Below are 18,522 nucleotides of genomic sequence, written 5' to 3' on the forward strand. Positions count from 1 at the left end.
GTCCGTGGAAAACCCCCGAGATCTCCAGGTGATCTTCCGTCGCGAGTAACTCATCCGACCTCAACCGAAATAGCAAGCCCAGGGGCGTATCGGTTCAGTCATCACACTGGCAAGCGCGCTCAACGGCGCTCGATCCTGATCGTCGAGGTCGCGGCTGAATCGACATGACGCATGAGTGCCCATCGTCGTTTCAGCCAATATACGATGTACACAGTGCTGTGGTTTGAGCCAGGCGGATCCACTGTGAGTGTCAGACGATGCCTAGGTCTTGCTGAGAGCGCAAAGGCCCAGACAGAGGTCTTGTTCGCCGTTGATGCGCAACTGCATCTCCGTGATCTACCGTTGACGGACGAACAGAAAGAACACTCCTCGACTTCGTTCACGAGAGAGTTGTGATGGTGTGTTCCGTCTTTGCATTCGAGCAGCCAGCACTCAAGGCAATCACTCATGAGATCGTAGCAGCGGGTCCGGCCGTCTCGGACCGGACCGAAGACACCACTTCTGAGTCGCAGATCGCAGGCTGCATGTCCTTTGCTTGGTTTGTTGCATGGGTTGATATTGAACGAATATGCCGACACTGTGTCGTCTCTAGCGAGGATCTGTAGGTCGCGAACGAGGGTCTGTGGGTCGTGGAAGAGCACCACAGAGCCGAATCGAAATTGCAACGTGGGGCCGCGGTTGTCTGACCATAAGATGATGCTCCGAAGGAAACGGATGAAAATTGTATGCTTGTCTTCCATAGTGCAATGCTGATGCGCTTTCGAGTGCTGCGAGGACGGTCGGCACTGGATGCAAGGCGTTTTGCTCTGTCTTGCAGGCGGAATCAGAGTGCAGCTCATCATGGATGCTCTGTTGTGTCTGGCAATTGACATGGCGACCTGTTGTCGAGCGATGCGAGCTGTTCCAGAGCATTTGCACATCTCGAGAAGGCCTCCCAACCCCGTAGCAGATGGTTACCACGATCTTTTCGCGGCCATAATTGCGACGGAAGCAATGAACAATGAAGTACAAACGATCAGACTCATGTTCTGTTGCGGACGTCGATGTGGAGATGAACTGGGATCCGTCTCCAGTCACATCGTTGATCGTGTGATACCATCTCCGTCGGATGACTGACAGACTTCACTTGGTGCTGGTTCGATCGACTGGCGACGGAGTAGGATTTCGTAGTCAAAGAATGCGCAGCCTGATCATGCCTGGGCTCGCTCGGCTTGTCATCTGTACCGACAACCCACTGACGAAGCCGCCTTCGCATGAATCTCTACGGTGTGGTCTCACAGTCTGTCTGCTTTGTGGCAGCGACAACCTCCTCCCTTCAGGCCTGCACAAGAAAGCCGCCGTACATTGCATACTCAGATGAGAGGCTGCTCGTGTAGCGAGGTCGCCGGCTCGGAGTATCTACCGCGTTTGCATCGGGCGTCGCTGCTGCACGTCAGAGACAGATGATGCATCGCAAGCTAGCAATAGGAAGAGCTCATACTGTGATGCTAGACGATTTGACACCCAATCTCGCATGCGGGAGCAGTGGTATTCTGGAGTCAAGCTGAAAACGACTTGCAAGCAGTACCGCGATCATGGCTTGCACGCTATGTGAGAGACTCCGATGTCGATTTTGTGATCACTGTCGAACTGTGAACAAAATGATGTGTAAGGTTCGTTAGCGTTGGAAAGACCGTGCATCCGATCCAATTAACGCATCACCACCAAAGCCTCAAACCATCACTAGACTTGAGAGTTAGCAACTACTTCGCGACGTCAGGTCCGTTGGTGAGTCTTTCAACGGTAACCATGTTGCCGCATAGTCGAGAGTGTAGTGTGCGAAGCTACTCTGAGTGACTCCGCAGTAGGACTTGAATTATCGCTGGGCATCAGTGAATGAACGGTCAGTCATAGCGGCCAGATTTGTTCGCAGCCGCAAGTGATGAACTTATTGCGAAAAGATATGAGGTCGGACGCGGCGGACACCGAGTCGATATGCAACACCGCAGGAGCAGTGTCAAGTCGATTGCCCTCAGAATATGGTCGTCGATGGTCGCCTCGGAACGACAGCGTGCATGAGAAGGACGACTCGAAATGAAATCAGAAAGACGAAGGAGTCTCCATCAGCATACAGCTTACTGGCCTCGTCAAATGGGCCAGCGTTACCTGGGTCGTGACGCAAAATGAGCTCCCATATCGATGATCGCATTGGCGTTGATGATATCGAGTCTTCTCGACTGCTGGAGGCACTTGCTTGAACGGTCCTCGACGGGACTGTCGATTGTCGATGAAGCTGATCTCGTGTCGTCCAGAGCTATGGTGGTCGGGGCAGAGGTTTGGGTCACAAGTCATTTGACACCCAGAACAACAATTCTCCCTTTTCGCCTCCCCACCAATTTGAACTTTCTTTTACATACAAATGATCGCTGTGACAAGGTGAGTGTGGCGCTATCAAGTATAACGTGCTAGTATTAGTGTAGCAAAAGTTGCAGCAAGGTTGTATCTTGACAATTGAGCACTCGCCCTTATTGTGATAAGGCTTAATCTTTTGCTTAGCCCTAACCCTAGAAGCTGAATCTCCTCATTCTCTTTGTGTAATTTGTTTTCTCAGCACAGCTGTTGCAGCAAGAGCGTGATCAAGCTATACTTTAGTGAGCCGGTATCAGCGAATCAAGACGGTTGTTCACATATCAAAAACGTTGAAATCGAGTAGAAATAAGAAAGTGTCTTGAGCGCGAGTTCCGCTGAAATGCTTGGTGACCCAAACCTCTGCCCCGACCACCATAAGAGCGGACGCACTTTCCACAGATGCACGACGACCACGTCTTGCGTGCCTCGACATAACACCGCGAAGAAGAACAGATCGCTGCAGGAACGCCTTATGGCAATGAGATGCCTTCCAGTCCCTTGGTCGAAATGATTCTACGCAGTCCAGCTTGTGAAGTCCTGACGCTGTACTCGCTGGTTACGCTTCTTCGCTAACGTCGCTTGCGATCAGAATTTATGAGGTACCATGACCATTCTCACGTCGGAAGCGCCGACCATGTCGCTGTGTATGCTACCGTGTCGCATGCTGGTAACAGAAGTTATTCGCACATAAATGAGTGTGAAAACGTAGGCAACAGATCCAGCACTTCATGTCTCGGCCGTGAGACCGCTGAACATGAGCCATTGGTAGAGCACGCACATGTTCGACATTCTATGCATCAACGAATGAACAGTGACGTCGCCATCGTGTCCGCTGCCGCAAAGGACGACGTAGGACAATAGCGAAAAATCCGTACAATAATATTCCGATAGCGAAGCAATGAGCGCTTCGTCACTTGCGCGCGGCTAGGGTGGAAGAGGAACGGACAGCAAGGGACGGTATCGAGAGATCTTGTGGCGAGGCAATAATGGTCACCATGCTGCTGAACTGAGAGTCGCAGCACTCAAGAGCAAGCAACATCGTAAGCGACCACGGGCTAGGTGAAGCCATATCACTGAGCAACAATTCATGAAGCCGATCCGAAGAGTCAGATGATCAACGCGCTGGCAGATTCCAGCGTCCGTGGACGACTCGAGCCTGCCGAGTTGCCGATTACTGACTTCGCTGTCTACGTCGTCCTTGTCTTGCCCGATGTTGCAATGCAGAATGATGCTGACTGAGATTTTGGACAAACTTGAACTAGTCGTGGTCGTGGCTACTCTGACGGCTTCGATGATCGCAAACTCAACCATGGGCCCTCGATACGTCCTCCGATGACACTCATTAGCGTCATCGCAGGCTGTGGCGAACTGAACAGTTTCCGATTTCTCCCAAGTCGACGTCAACCTGCCGTAAGAGCTGGCATGAATGTTCAGCGCGGCGAGGCGGCAACATTTGAAGGCATTCAGGAATATCCAAAACAGGGTGAGGGCTGTGACCTGCCAACGGTATTCAGAAATTGAGGATTGACAGATTGCTGCAGTTGGACTGACGAATAGGGACGGCCCAACGCTGGTTGTGCAAACCAAGCAGCGGTACCTGCGACGGCGGTTCATCGGCCGAATTCGATTAGTGGATGCACTGGTCGACGCTGAAAGCTTTACCCGCAGAGCTTAGCTGATGACTGTTGTGTGTGTCGCAGCAAGATCTCTTGCTCCGGTGACGACATGCCTTGTGGTGGCAGGCACGTGGTGGTGAAGTTCCACAATTCAGTTCGAGCAGCGAGAATGAGCAGTAGTCGGGTATAGTTCGAGTCTGCTGACTTGCGCACGTTCGTGCCGAGACAACTTGTGACGCAGAATGATTTGAGCCTCAACAAACGTTGGTGGTCGAGCTACATGGTCTGCCAGGCTCCAAGGGTCACATTCAGCTCTATCGATACATCTTCCGAGACCATTTGTCTTCTGGAATGGTCAATCGCGGTTGCCATAGGACCTGGACGATGCGGCGTATGTCGGGGCAATCGGAAGCATTCGTGTGAAGTAGGTTGTCGGTGATCACGCCGAACAGTATTGTAGAGCAGTTTGCGATCGACAAGGCATGGACTTGGATTGGAAGTGACGATGCTAATGAACAACTGGCAGCTGCACTTGCTTGTAAGATCTCGTCGGGATACTGATCGTGGGCAACCATGCTTGCACGCGTCGGGTTTCTGTCTGCGAGATGACTCAGGACTACCCCTCTTGGCACCCCTGGACCCCGCTATACATAAACAGGTAGACACTGATTGCGCCTATAAGCCAAAGCCTATGGACATCCTGTCAGCTAGATCTTGAGGATACACATCGCCTAACCTTGAATAAATACTACCTAAAGGGCCCCTAGACACCTGTTGGCTTACTCCCTATTCAACCCCCTGTATCACAGTCTAGGAATATCTCTCTCAAGAGCTTGACTTGAGATTTTCCTTATTGAAGCCTGACTAAGAAGAGTGAGCGAGGGTATTTGGCACCTGTCCTGGTGAGAATTGAGTCCTTCTGGCGAGGGGTGCTGAAAGTAGTAGAATCTATGGTCAGTATGTCTGGAAAACTGCATGTCCAGGCATGGGACCCCCTAAAAAGTCATGTTTTCAGGCCTTGACCTCTCTTCTAAATCAGGTATAGCGGGGTCCAGGGGCGCCAAGAGGGGTAGTCCGGAGTCATCTCGTTCTGTCTGATCCAGAAGTGTACATCGGAACTGTACAAGTTCCATCGGCCACCATCGTGATCGACTGAAGCCGACCTCGGGCGCAGCCTGGCCCACGGTCAGAGTTGGTGACAGGGGACCGGAAACGTCGCTTCCGATGCACGAATCAGCGACGAAACTTCCATGCGTCGCCTCATATCCACAGCCCCAAAGGTTCCCTCGTGCAATGGCTCTTCGGGTGTTCTCGCGTCGAATTCGCCAGTGCATAGTACCTGTGGCGCCTACAACGGAACTTGCTACACTGTAGCTGCGCATGCTGACGCCCAGGTTGTACTCAATCGCCAATAGAAACGACACTTTTCAGCACAAGACAAGTCGACATGGGAGTAGGCTACAGATGAGACTTCCAGAAACTGCATGCCAGAGCCGTGACACACATACACATCTCAGAAGGCATGTGCAATGACGGCAACGGCTCGCCCAGGCGAGCAGTGATGTCTATGTTGTGATCACTACGGATGCAAGAGAATCGTGAAGTTGGTGCAAGCGCCGTGCGATGAAAGTTGCGGTAGAGTCGATCGCAGAGTCTGCTATGATGCTTCGAGAAGTGGGAAGCTGGGAAAAGCTGGTCGAGCAATGTATACTCGACGTATTTGTTTGCGAAAGTCTTGCCGAAGGGTCGCCACTAGAACTCGTGACGATTCGTCCGTGTTGGGACGACCGGTGTGACTTGCAATGGTCGAGAGTATTGCGTTGATGAGGCTGTGAGAAGAGCAGCTATACAGGTAGGTCGTGGTGCTGCTGCATAGTGAATCGCTTTGATCGAGGCAGCGTGTCATGAGACAGAAGCCCGGATCTGAGTCCAAATCGACCTGCTGATCTGCAGTTTTGGGCTCACGTACGTCGCCACAAGCTCGATGTTCTTCCCTGATCGTCAGTGCCTGTAATGATGAGGGTCATGGTTGCTCTGGCGGCTTCGGTGATACAGTTCAGACTCATCCTCGTTGCGAGTTCAACTCCGACTATGCTTGGCCAATGTAATGGGAGTCTGTTGCGCTGCAAACGGCGAGGTTGATGCGGTTGTGTTGACATCTTGAAATGAAAGCTCTCGGAAGCAAAGTGTTTTTTCGGAGCCGCAATCAACGCATCAATGCGAGCGCCCGGGGATACGCCGCGAAAGATCTGGCGTATAAGCGCAGCAGCCGATCACGAGCATCGACGGCACTGATTTCGAGACCGACCGAAATGTATGTTGCTGTACAAAGAAACGTTCTGCGATTCATTTCGGATGACGATCGGGCGCTGATGGTAGCGCAATCGGTGTCGTAGTATAACAGTCCATGCGGCCCGCGAGGAGCCTTGAATATTGCATGCGTATCCGCGCAAGCTCGGGCACGATGACGGGACATTGGACGACCTGGACAGAGAAGGCGAAGACGGACACAATGCTGCCAGGGACGTATACGACGGACTCGAAGAAGAAGAAGTGCAGAGCAAGTCAGTCCTAAGCTAATCAATCGTCTGGCAACGAGTTATGTATATCTTGCATCGGCGATTGGCGAAAGCGAAACGGACCGCAGAATTCCGACGTGTCTCGTAAGCAATCGTGCAGCGAAGCGCTTGATGCTCGCAAGCCACTGCAATCGAGATACTCGTGGAGGCGTGTACGGCAGTACGGTGGCGAGTGATGCGACAACGCAAGCAGCGCCATTGACAAAGAGACTGCTGCAGACTTGCAGGTGTCAGGATGTGCTGTGATCTGAGAACGCTGAACGTTGGGAACGTTGGCGAATACTAGACAAAGTTGGGCGCCGAGGTCGTTGGGGCTACATGGAGACAAGCGTGTGTTCATGGTAGCCCCACGGGAAAGCTGATCCCATGCAATTTATCGATGTTTGGCGTGCAACGATGCCAAAAACGATGAGAAACGCGTCGAACCCGGTCGAATCGGTCAAGGCTGCAGCGATATCATTGTGTTGTGAGATAATTTCTGTGCAAGCATGCGTAGACAACCACAACCGGCCGATCGTGTTGGCGTGTGGAAGACAAGCGCTGAGGACAACATCAATGGCTGCTGCGGCATGGAATGCCTCGCACAATGCAGCGCTCAGAGTCACAGCTGCTCGAGCAGCCCCAGTGACACTCATGGATCTGACACCTGCAAGTCACCTTGTGCTGCAGTATTGTTGGGCAGCTTTCATCGAATAACGGGGATGCGAGGCGAGATCGTGACCCAAGAAAGATTGAGCAATCTCATGACTGGAACGAAAGCCTAGCGTGCTGCGAATCTCAACATGCTACTGAGCCCGAGTTGTTGCGGGTGCTATGCCGGCTAGCGGTCGATCTGGGCTTAGGATTTGGTCGGCACGCCATGGCGAGCTGCCCATTGGTCTGAAATGTCGTTGACGACCTCGGGCGGAAGCATTCGCTGGGCCATGGTGATCTTGATGATGGAGATTGTGGGCGGGAGGTTGCACGGCACATTGGCATCAGCATCATCTGTGTCTGGCTGCAAGTCTTTTGTTGCGAACTTTTCTCCAAACATCAGCTACTGTCACACGAGGATCATTCAGACACGGTAGCTAGGTATCGAAACCCTCCTATGGAAAGCTGCACACGTATGAATTGCTCTTTGCCGGAAAGGCGTTTCCGGAGGTCGCAGTCGAACAATCCTCTCGAGCTCCCCAGGTTGTGCGCGCGAATGTCGTGAACGGCTGGAAGTGGACGGTGGCGGGAACACGGCTTAGAGCGATAGCCAGGCACAAGTGCAATGCAGATGCCAGAGCCATCGAAAGGCCGGAAACGACAAATAACATGCCGTGTTGAAAGGCCAGCAAGGTGGTCAGACAGAGTGAGGTGCAAGTTGTTTTGAGAACATGATGAATTGAACGGAATGTATCGAGGCTATCGATCGATTAGAATTGCCATTGCAGGTGGTCCGCCACGGGACAGTCTGATAGTGCTGGACTCATGCACGCCACAGCCACCGTATGGCATAGGGCCACGCAATCACTTGAAGGCTTGACCGGTTGAGGACGCTGGAATTCTATGTTGGGTTGCCGAGAACAGAACCGACTTGCCAGAGCACTTCGGTCGCAATTCGACCATGTCAACGTTGCGGTGGAAGCGAAAGCCTCGAGGAGAAGACGGAGACAGCGGCAACCACCTCAGCAAAGGAGAAGTCGGTTCCGGGGCGCGACTGATCGAATGCGATGTAGTGGAATGGCAATGCAGACGAGAGATCATCATTCGCAAGTCGGCCATGATCAATACCATCAAGAAGATTCTTGTATTGAGCATGGCATGCTGCACTCGCGGTCGAGCAAAGATCGGGTTGCGAACGTTCATACTCATGATCGACAAGTATTGCCGTCGCAGTGTGAGCTTGTCGAGACGCCACATCACCTGCATTGGTATGGGCGCTTGCATCCGTTGGTAGCCTTGTATTGACAAAGATATTGACGCTGAGCTAGTACAGCGATCGAAACCAGCAGTGGATGGCCATTCATGCAAGTGAGTGGCTTCTGGTAGTCTGTGCTTCAATTGGTCCCTGCAGATGGTGGCGACGTTGTGGAGCGAGCAACTAAGCAGAAAACTACTGTCCATTATCGCAAGCCGCGGGTCGCGCCAGGAAAGAGCTCGTCCGGGTAGTACTGCTGTAGAGAGGCAACGGTGCGATGCGCCGTGGACGATACCAAAATGAAAGCTAGCGAACGCGAGCGGAGGCCAAATGATGTAGCAACTAACATTGAGCCAGCTGGCGACAGCAGGGCAGGTGACGGTGACGGGGAAGTAGATCAGCGTCGAGCTAGTCGGCAGCGATGAGATGACTTCAGCTTTGCTGCAAGTGACGACCTACAGGGTGCCGGGAAGTGCAGCAACCTCCATGTGGTTGGCAACAATGAGATGACCGAAGCGTTGTTGCAAATGACGAATGATGATAGCAGTGATGGCCCTCGGGATGCCGGCTAATGGCAGCGAGAAAGCCAAGCAACGTCGATCTGGTTGACAGCGATTATCCCCGGCTTGATCGAAGCCTTGCTACAATTGAACAGCAAGCCGGATGACGACGAGAAAGCGAAATCCAGCTGGGACGAGAAGAGAGAACCGAGTCGTCGTCGAAGTTGAACGCGAGCACGGACGATGGCGATGCGAAGGTGAAGCGACGTGAGATCGAGGAGGTAAGCTAAGTGTTGATGCGATTGAGCAGCGAGAGCAGTGGTGGCAACAGTGACGGCAACGTGGCGCCGCCATCGAAGTGCGAGCAGGATGACGACGACGTGAGAAGTGATAGCAGGATGAGGACGAATCGATGATGATTGCGTGAATCGGTCGTGGAATATATTTGTTCGCAGTTGCTCGCCCTCCGCTCCGACGACTTTTGTCCCAGGCCATCAAGTTCGAGCACATGCCGACGCATCACCTGGCGAGCAGATGTGCCCCAATCCAGCTGGGGACACGGACCTGTAGCTCACGTAACGGACCTGAACAACAATGCCTTTCACAAGATTGGGTCGATCATCTTCAGATCAAGTACTTGTGTTGGATTCTCATTTACGGCTTAGCCACCATGTGCAAGGTATGAACGGAAGAGAGTCCCCTGGATTTTAAGAAGAGGCAACGTCGAGCAGGTCAGGAATCGATGAGCCGTTGGTCATGTGTTAACGTCTGGAGACGGGCAGAGCTGAGCTTGATTGACTTTGGTCGGCGGCGATGGTGTTTGGCCTGAAGGCTCTTGCAGTCGGAGATGGGCTGGGCTGGGCTTGTTGGCGTGGATCTTGGTCGGCCGTGGTGGTCGACATGTGTGATTGGTGGCATGGCTGAGGGCGGCCCTGGAGGCCCGTCTGGGTGGGTCGTCGACCACGCCGAGCGTGAGCCCTCGACGGCAAATGTGTGATCGATCCGGAGGTCATCATCATCGTCGGCTCAATTGGACGGTGATTAGCCGGACAGGATGTGCGTCCTTTGGTCTTGGAAGGCTTCGTCTTGCGTGTGCAGGGCTGCGTTGGATGGATTCGACTTACGCTGGATGGATCCGACTTGCGCGAAGCAACGTTCCCACCTCCGACTCCAATGACCACATGTTTCACGTTGCTTGCTTCATCCGGTTTCTGGGGATTTAGTCAGAGCGAACCCAGATCAAAGCTGACGAACAGCCAATCATAGTTCATCCTGGAGACAGATGCAAGTGTTGGATTTATTAACGGCATAGCCACCATGAACAGGCACCTGACCAGGAGATATCCCTCGGGGTATGAAGACTCGCTCGGTGCAACTTGTGGTGTTGTCGTCGGCGATATGGTTCATCACTCCGGCCCGCCGGTCCCCAGGCGTTGTGAAGTCTTCTGCGTGGGTGTAAGGCTAGGTCCAGTGATCAGCTCCGGTGGACTTGACTCACATTTGAATGCCTTGTGTATGTGGTCATGATTCGTGGGATGTGTAGTGGCGACGAGGAGACATCCGCCATTTCGGCCGCACTCCTGTTGGCGGTCTACAGGCGGTCAGGTCAGCACACGTCGCTGGTATCGAGGCAGCAGCGATGGCGAAAACAGCAACTCACCTCTCTCTTTTGGTATTCTGTCGGACGCGCGAGAACTGTTCGAGCTTCATGGGTCACAGACCTTAGAAGCCATAGCGGTCAATAGTGATGGAGCGAGCGTCGTTAACAGTGGCCGTGGGATTTCCTTTTCTGGATCGTCTGTGGATTCTGCACGTCAAGCCTCTGACGAATCGGCGACGGCGACGCTGGCGTGAGGGGAGCTTGGAACCACATTGCTAGTCTTTCAGGCTCAATTAGGGTTTGCCGATGGGCAAAGGACTTGGAGAAGTCAAGTGACCGTGAGCATCAGATGACTCCCACCACTCATTTGGCTAGGGTCATGCAGGGGATGAACATGGCTGCTAGAAGAGAAATAGCCATCAGATGATGCGCGGTGGTGCGAGTTGCGGCTGCATCTTTCAGGAAGAAACGAAAGTTGATCACGTGGCAGACAGATCTTGGCAAAATCAATCTACGCCTTATCCCCTGAAACTCCGATCCCTTGTCTGTCGAGGCGACACCCTCTTCTGGACCTCCAACCCCTTCCACCAGGCTCAGTCTACATATCCCAGTGCTCCCCATAAGCGACCGCGCCTTCTGAAGCTCAAGTCCTCTATCTGGCCTATGAAGTGGATCGATTTGACTGAAACCATCGGCCGTCTGACAGCTTCATGAAGGAACTGATTGCATTGACCTGCTATGCCGGAGCTACCTCACGATCCCTGGAGACACTGAAGGTATCGAGATAGTGTTGGCGCACGCAAGAGTCGCTTCCGGGCGATGGCGAGGCTGGGGATGCATAGACACACAAATTGGCTTCTGGTGGCATGGACGAGGAGAGGTGTCCCTGGTCATCCGGTCTGAACTAGTCCCGTCGCCATTCGGCCGGTCTATCGTTGCCCGCACCTCTGGTACTGAGAGACAGGAAAGATGCCGTACAACAGTGGGCAGCGAGGGTCGTCAACGCGAAGTGGAGGCTTTCCCTGACTGGAAACCATATCGGCAGCTTTGGATCAATGGATGACTGACCTGCATTTCGCCCCGAGCACCGACAACTGCGTGGCGCGGGATCTGCGGCAGCACGTCGTGTCGTTCAACTTACTTCTCCGGGTCCCAGTCGGCCGCGGACACTGGGAATTCCTCGAGGGGAAAAGTTGTGATGCCGAGTGTATTCGGGCAGTCCTGTTGTCTCGATGATCTGAATGCGCTAAGCAGACTCAGGTGTAGCGTACCATAACAGGCCACCTTCTGAGGTCTAGTCACCTTACTGTCGGCCAGAGGAGACAAATGAGCCTGGCTTGCAGTTTCCAATCGAATGAGCGTGCGAGATTGCATTTCCAATAGTGCACGTATCAGCAAAGCCCGCGACGAAGTCTGTACCGCAGACAAGTGGAACGCATTTGGGCGTTTCGCAACGCAGTCGACTTACAAAGCTTGCAGCGACTGTGTTCAAGCGTCAAACCAGTGCTATGACAACCCGGCCGAACACCGCTAATTCTGAACACGCGAAGTGCCAAGGCCCGTGTTTGGTGTATCTCGGGTGAAATCTGATTGGGCTGAAGCCGGCCACCGTACAGCCTCGTTGCTGTATAAAACGACCCTATCTCGAGCGTGGTGCGTCCAAGGCACCCGCATATGCTCCGCCTACTCTCAAGCATATCCGAGTTCCCGAAAGCCACAACCATGGCAGTCCCCAAGAGACAGTGGGCAGCTGTAAGAATAGGCAACCCCAGCGACGAGGCCAGAGCATCTCTGGAGGAGATCGACGTTGAGCTTCCAGGCCCCGATGAGATTCTCATCAAGATCAACTGGTAGGACACCGACACCATGGTATTCCTTGCTCACACCTCCAGGACCGGCGTTTGCGGCTCAGACGATGCTCTCTTCCACGGCGCTTGGAAGACTGTAGGAGTAGACGTCACGCCCGAGCACAAAGGCATCCACGGTCACGAAGGCGCCGGCGACGTGGTGGCTGTTGGCGAGAACATGCGCGAGAAGTGGAAGATCGGCGACCGAGCCGGCATCAAGTGGTTCTGGTCAGTGTGTCGTCGTCTGGACTGCGAGTTCTGCAGCAACGGACTTGATGAAGTGCACTGTCCCAGGCAACACATCTCAGGTCTGACGAAGCCGGGAACGTTCCAACAGTACGCTCTCAGCGACGGTAAATACGCAACCCGAATTCCAGACGCTGTTCCTGACGAAGAGGCTGCACCGATCATGTGTGGTGGTATCACAGCCTACGTTGGCGTCAAACGTGCGAACTTGCGGGCTGGCCAGTGGATTGTGTGCATCGGCGGTGGTGGAGGTCTCGGCCATCTCGCAAGTCCAGTACGCTCGCGCAATGGGCCTGCGTGTCATTGCCATTGATGCTGGCCTAGAGAAGGAGGCTCTGACCAGGTCGCTCGGCGCAGAAGTCTTTATCGACTTCGAGCAGACACCCGACGTCGGCGCCGAGGTCAAGCGCGTCACCGAATATGGTGCCCACGGCGCGGTTATCACCGCATACACTCCGGCAGCATATGAGAGCGCGCCCAATGTACTCCGTCCACGTGGAACATTCGTCGTTGTTGGCTTGCCTCACAACTCAAAGTTGTTGGCTGGTGCTTACCCAAACACCATGGTCCTTGGCCGGTTGACGATGGTGGGCAGCTGCACTGGATCGATGAAGGACGCTGAGGAAGCCCTGGACCTGACAGCCAGAGGCTTGGTTCATGTAAGGCATACCCCGATTCAGCAACGTGACTGACCTTATAATACAGCCAAAGTTGCTTAGAGGTAAGCTCCGTGATTTGGACGCTATGTTCGACAAGATGCACAAAGGTCAACTCGCCGGTCGGGCAGTGCTCAAGGTGTCAGATGATTAGCCATAGCTGAATCAAGCGCAAACAATGTCGACGATCATGCAATACACATGCTCTCAATTGTGGTTTCCCATTCTTGCCAGTCGAGCTCGCCGTAAGATTTGAAGACTCCGGACCCTGTAACTTGTGTCAATCGGTCGATGTTGTACGTGCAAGGAGAGCAACTGCCGAGTGCAATCATACAAGACTGCTGATCCAGGCCCTTGGGTTATCAGAGGTCCGCCATGGCGACAATTCACTGGGTCCGCCATCTCTAAGAAGATGTATGCACGTACGGGCATGATCGGCCCGCCCCTGCGCACCCTTCATTTCAGTAGACGGCAAGGTCTGATATGAGCCGATCCGATCTCCGCCATGAGAACCTCTTGACCTGCCGGTGCACCGCTATGATGCTATCCTGGTAGTGAACTTGAGCAGATGCAGCTTCCTAATGCTCGCTAAGGAACCAATCACAACGCCGACATTTGTGTTAGCCTCGGCATAGGTAGTGGAAACGAATCGTCGCCAAGAAGTGGCCCATCGGCGACGATCGGCGGACTGCACATCGTTTCCCCGCCAGCCAAGACCGTCCATGCAGAACCAAGCACCCTAAGCAGCACCAAGGGAAGGGTTGCCGTCATACTGACCTTGCTTCAACAATCCGGTCTCACAGCCAAGCGCTCACGCGACGATCCATAGGCGGAATTCCAGCGGCCAAGCAATATTGAACAGGGCTCTCCCCACGCCTTCCCCGAGCGTCGTATGGGTCCACATGATCGTACAGACGATGTCAACCCATGGGCAGCAAGAAGATAAATATGGAGGTTCCCTCGCTGGGGAAACAGGTCATAGCATTCTCGACCATTAGCCAAGATGGGGTTCTTCAGCACGCACGCCAGAGGGACCCAGGACCCTCCAGAGGTTCGCAACTGGAGGATCCATCTGATCGCACTGGTGGCATCGATGTCCGCTTTGGCCAGTAAGATGTTCCGAGTATATCACGACTTGGCTGACACTGGTTAGTGGGATATGACACCGCTGTTATTGGTGGCACCATGGCCCTTGACTCCTTCCGGCGCGACTACGGACTCGATCAAGTCTCGACAAAGCATCGTGACACCGTCCAGGGCAACATTGTCTCGACCTTCCAGGCTGGATGCTTCTGGGGCGCCTTCTCACTTTCCCAATCGCTGAGAAGTTCGGCCGCCGAAAGACCATCATGATGGCAGCGCTCATTTTCTTGCTCGGAGGAACGATCATGACGGCCGCCCAGGGAAAGCTGGCCATGATCTATGCGGGCCGCGCTATTGCTGTGAGTTTCTAGAGATCATCCAGCCTGCACCAGCACGCAAGACTGACCATCTCACAGGGTTTGGGAATTGGTGAGCCCGATCGATCATCTCCGATCATCCCTGGCAATGCTGACAGATGCTAGGTGCTTCCTCTCTGACCGTTCCGGTGTACATATCGGAGACAGCGCCACCTTCTATCCGTGGGAGGCTGATCGGTATATTCGAAATCGCAAGTCAAGGGTTTGTAGCCATGATCGGTAATGCCGATCTATACTGACGTCATCAGAGGTGGTATGTTGGGCTTCTGGATCAACTATGCAACGGATAGAACCATCGACGTCAACTCGCAAACGCAGTGGATTATCCCTCTGGCGCTCCAGCTGGTACCAGGCGTGCTCCTGTTCCTCGGCATGATGTGGTGTCCGGAATCAGCTCGGTGGAAAGCCAGGGGTGACGATTTTGATGGAGCAGAGAAGATCCTCTGCTATGTTCGAATGCTGCCGCCAACAGATCCGTATATAAGACGCGAAATGGGTGAGATTCGCGAACAAGTTGAACTCCGATCGACCATGAAAATGTCAAAGAAGGATCAGTTCAAGAAGCTCTTCCAACGTGGCACGAGGAACCGTATGGGCATCGGACTAGCTCTCATGTTCCTTCAGAGCTTCACTGGAGTCAACATCATCACTTACTACAGTCCTCGGATCTTCGAAACACTCGGTGTCACCGGCACATCGACGAAGCTCTTCTCAACCGGTTTCTACGGTATTGCCAAGACTCTCGGCATGTGTGCGTTCACCTTTATCGTCGTTGAACGTGTCGGTCGTCGCAAGGGTCTTGTCTGGGGCGCCGCGCTTGGGTGCATCCCCATCTTCTACATCGGCGGGTATGTCATGAAGGCGGACCCCGCTGCTGCTGCCGCTGCAGGCAATGTGACGCGCAATGGATGGGGTTATCTGGCAATGGTAAGCCTAATTCACAATCTCACAAGATCAGATTTTGACTCGCCTTTCAGGTCTGCGTGTATGTAAACGCATTCATCATCTGCGCAACTTGGGTAAGTCTTCCTCTCCTATCGAGCTAGAGCAGTCAACAGGCCTTCGAATGGCTGTTTTAGGCACACGTGCTGGTTTCACGCAAGAAGCCCCTGCTGATCGCATGTGCAGCAAGGTATCACCTGGACTTATGCGTCGGAGATCTTCCCTCTCGACATCCGTATGCTCTGTGTCGCCCTCACCACTGCGGACACTTGGCTAGGATCGTTCATCATTGCACGCTCCACGCCTTACATGATCTCCGATCTCGGATACGGGGCATACTTTTTCTTCGCTACCATTCTCGTACTCATGGGAATCTGGTCATTCTTCTTCGTGCCTGAGACCAAAGGTGAGCAGACTGGATGTCTGCATAGTGACCGTGCTGACGATGACAGGAATTACGCTCGAAGAAATGGATGCCCTGTTCATGAAGCGAATGCACAAGGCTGTCTGGGCACAGTTGCGGGGTCGACCCATCGTCGAAGATCGACCGTCTACTCCGTCGCTAGCGGACGAGAAGCTTGGTGCACAGTTCGAGCAGATAGAGAAGAAGTCTCCTGAGCTAGAGGCGGACTCGAGCCGCGGTCCTGGGAAAAGACAGCGCTTCTGACACTCCTGACATGGCCTCAAGTTTTCCGGGAGAGGCAGGAGTGGTGCGCAGTAGGGCCGGTCGGATGGCCAGGGCGGGCCTCGAAGATTGATTATGTGGTACCTGGAGCGTGTCTGAACTCTAACGATTGAATGATTCATATTGTGTTCTGAGTAGACGGGATTTCGCGGTGCGAATGGCTATTGGCGACGGCGTGAGCTTTCATGCGGCGAAGCGTATTCATCATTCTGCCTCATAAAAATCTGGCCGTGCTGTTGACACAGGGGACTTCAGGTCCTTATGTGCAGAGTTGTGCTGATGATCGAAGACATTCCGTAAGGAGACTTCGAGCTTGGCCGCTCGGAAGTTCCGAGTCCAGTGTGGAAGGAGTTGAGCACGTGACTTTCGCGGTGCGTCGGGTCGAGCGACCGATCGCTATTGCGGGGCGTCGGTTCATGACGGTAGGTCTCCGTGTTCAATAACCTTCATAAAGTCTGAGGCCATTACCCGAGGCAAAGGCTTCGAGGGCATTGCACATGGCTCCGGGCTCGGACGAATTTAATGATGGGGGACAGCAGTATCTTGCCGCGTGAGGAGACGCTCAAAGCACTCCCACCACCACCTCAAGCCACAGGCAGCGCGACCAAGGTCAAGCAGTTGCAAGACTCGGGGAAGCTTCCCATCCTCGTCGTGCTCGATGATGACCCGACTGGAACACAGACCTGCCATGGTATCAACGTTCTTACCGTGTGGGACCAGCAGACATTGACCGACGAATTCAACTCAACCAATAGCGGATTCTTCATACTCACCAACTCCAGAGCACTACCTACACCACAAGCAAGAGACTTGATCAAGGAAATCTGTCAGGCTGTCAAAAAAGCGGCCACTTCGACCGGCAAGGAGTTTGAATTTGTCCTTCGAGGTGACTCAACGCTCAGAGGTCACTTTCCAGACGAACCTGAGGTCGCCGAAGAGGTCGTCGGGAAAGCAAATGGCTGGATACTGGCGCCTTTCTTTCGCCAAGGTGGCCGTCTGACCATCAATGATGTACACTATGTGGCAGACGGAGATAAGCTCGTCCCGGCGGCGCAGACGCCATTTGCAAGGGACGCGACCTTCGGCTACAAGAACTCGCACCTGGCCAAGTACGTGGAGGAGAAGTCTAAGGGCCGAATCACCTCGAGCGAAGTCGGCTCCATCAGCCTTGACGACATCAGAAGTGGTGGTCCGGCTGAGGTAGCCAAGAAGCTTCTCAAGATGAACAAGAAGGTGATTATCATCAACGCGGTCGTGGATGAAGACATGGAAGTCTTCGTTCTGGGTATGCTGGAAGCTGCACAGCAAGGCTACCGGTACATCTACCGCACTGGTGCCGCCTTCGTGTCGACTCGGCTGGGTATCGAGCAGATTCAGCCTCTTGGTCCAGCAGACTTAGACATGGATATCTCGTCAAATGCGCCGGGTGGACTCATCATTGCAGGCTCATATGTCCCCAAAACCACGGCACAACTCGAGTCGCTCGTCCAAGGAAGAGGCGAGAAACTCCAAACAATTACAATCGATGTCGAGAAGCTGCTGGAAGATCCTGATCACGTGCGGGAGACAACAAAGACATTTGCTCAAGACGCAGCAAACTTCATTTCCAGAGGCGAGGATGTCCTGCTCATGACAAGTCGTAAGCTAGTCACGGCGGAGGATGAGGTCTCCAGCTTGAAAATCGGAAGCGTTGTAGCGCAGTCGCTTGTGGACTTCATGGAGCTGCTGGAAGTTCGACCGCGATACGTTATTGCGAAGGTAAGCAACTACCTGATTGACTCAATTGTACTGACGATTTCTTAGGGCGGCATAACGTCATCGGACGCTGCCAGCAAATCGTTGCGCATGAGAAGAGCAGAGATCGCAGGGCAAGCAGCCTCAGGAGTGCCGCTATGGCGCTGCCATGAGCCTACCTCGAAGTGGGCCGGCATCCCTTATGTGGTCTTCCCCGGAAATGTCGGAGAGAATCACACTTTGCGAGATTTGGTGGCAAGCTGGGCAAAGACAGCTCATTGAGATTGGTGTCGCCTCAGCCGCGACATGTTAGCATGCGTCCGGCGCGCCGTACTAGGAGCGGCGGCTTCAGTACTCTTAGACAAACACATACGAATTTGT

General features: G+C 53.7%; 5 protein-coding genes across 5 annotated transcripts; all 5 read left to right on the forward strand.

Annotated features, from left to right (window-relative positions):
- Positions 1 to 3,810: 3,810 nt before the first annotated feature.
- Positions 3,811 to 4,063, forward strand: AB675_2035 (uncharacterized protein; the record flags this gene model as incomplete). Its single annotated transcript, XM_018141974.1, has 2 exons — positions 3,811 to 3,871; positions 3,930 to 4,063. The coding sequence occupies 2 exons, from the start codon at positions 3,811 to 3,813 to the stop codon at positions 4,061 to 4,063; spliced, it is 195 nt and encodes a 64-aa protein (XP_018002918.1).
- Positions 4,064 to 12,293: 8,230 nt separating this feature from the next.
- On the forward strand, positions 12,294 to 13,474 carry AB675_2036 (Alcohol dehydrogenase 2; the record flags this gene model as incomplete). The annotated part of the gene is made up of 4 exons (XM_018141975.1): positions 12,294 to 12,421; positions 12,464 to 12,938; positions 12,991 to 13,323; positions 13,370 to 13,474. The coding sequence occupies 4 exons, from the start codon at positions 12,294 to 12,296 to the stop codon at positions 13,472 to 13,474; spliced, it is 1,041 nt and encodes a 346-aa protein (XP_018002996.1).
- An 849-nt stretch (positions 13,475 to 14,323) lies between these two features.
- Positions 14,324 to 14,673, forward strand: AB675_2037 (putative quinate permease; the record flags this gene model as incomplete). Its single annotated transcript, XM_018141976.1, has 2 exons — positions 14,324 to 14,429; positions 14,474 to 14,673. 2 exons carry the CDS (start codon positions 14,324 to 14,326, stop codon positions 14,671 to 14,673), a joined length of 306 nt encoding a protein of 101 aa, XP_018002767.1.
- Positions 14,674 to 14,708: 35 nt separating this feature from the next.
- AB675_2038 (Quinate permease) lies at positions 14,709 to 16,389 on the forward strand (the record flags this gene model as incomplete). Its single annotated transcript, XM_018141977.1, has 7 exons — positions 14,709 to 14,762; positions 14,820 to 14,832; positions 14,886 to 14,982; positions 15,029 to 15,707; positions 15,758 to 15,799; positions 15,909 to 16,128; positions 16,175 to 16,389. 7 exons carry the CDS (start codon positions 14,709 to 14,711, stop codon positions 16,387 to 16,389), a joined length of 1,320 nt encoding a protein of 439 aa, XP_018002942.1.
- A 543-nt stretch (positions 16,390 to 16,932) lies between these two features.
- Positions 16,933 to 18,423, forward strand: AB675_2039 (uncharacterized protein; the record flags this gene model as incomplete). The annotated part of the gene is made up of 2 exons (XM_018141978.1): positions 16,933 to 18,165; positions 18,211 to 18,423. The coding sequence occupies 2 exons, from the start codon at positions 16,933 to 16,935 to the stop codon at positions 18,421 to 18,423; spliced, it is 1,446 nt and encodes a 481-aa protein (XP_018002631.1).
- Between the last annotated feature and the right edge of the window lie 99 nt (positions 18,424 to 18,522).

Source organism: Cyphellophora attinorum (assembly GCF_001299255.1).
Source record: "Cyphellophora attinorum strain CBS 131958 chromosome Unknown Contig6, whole genome shotgun sequence".
In the NCBI taxonomy this organism is placed as follows: Eukaryota; Fungi; Ascomycota; class Eurotiomycetes; order Chaetothyriales; family Cyphellophoraceae; genus Cyphellophora; species Cyphellophora attinorum.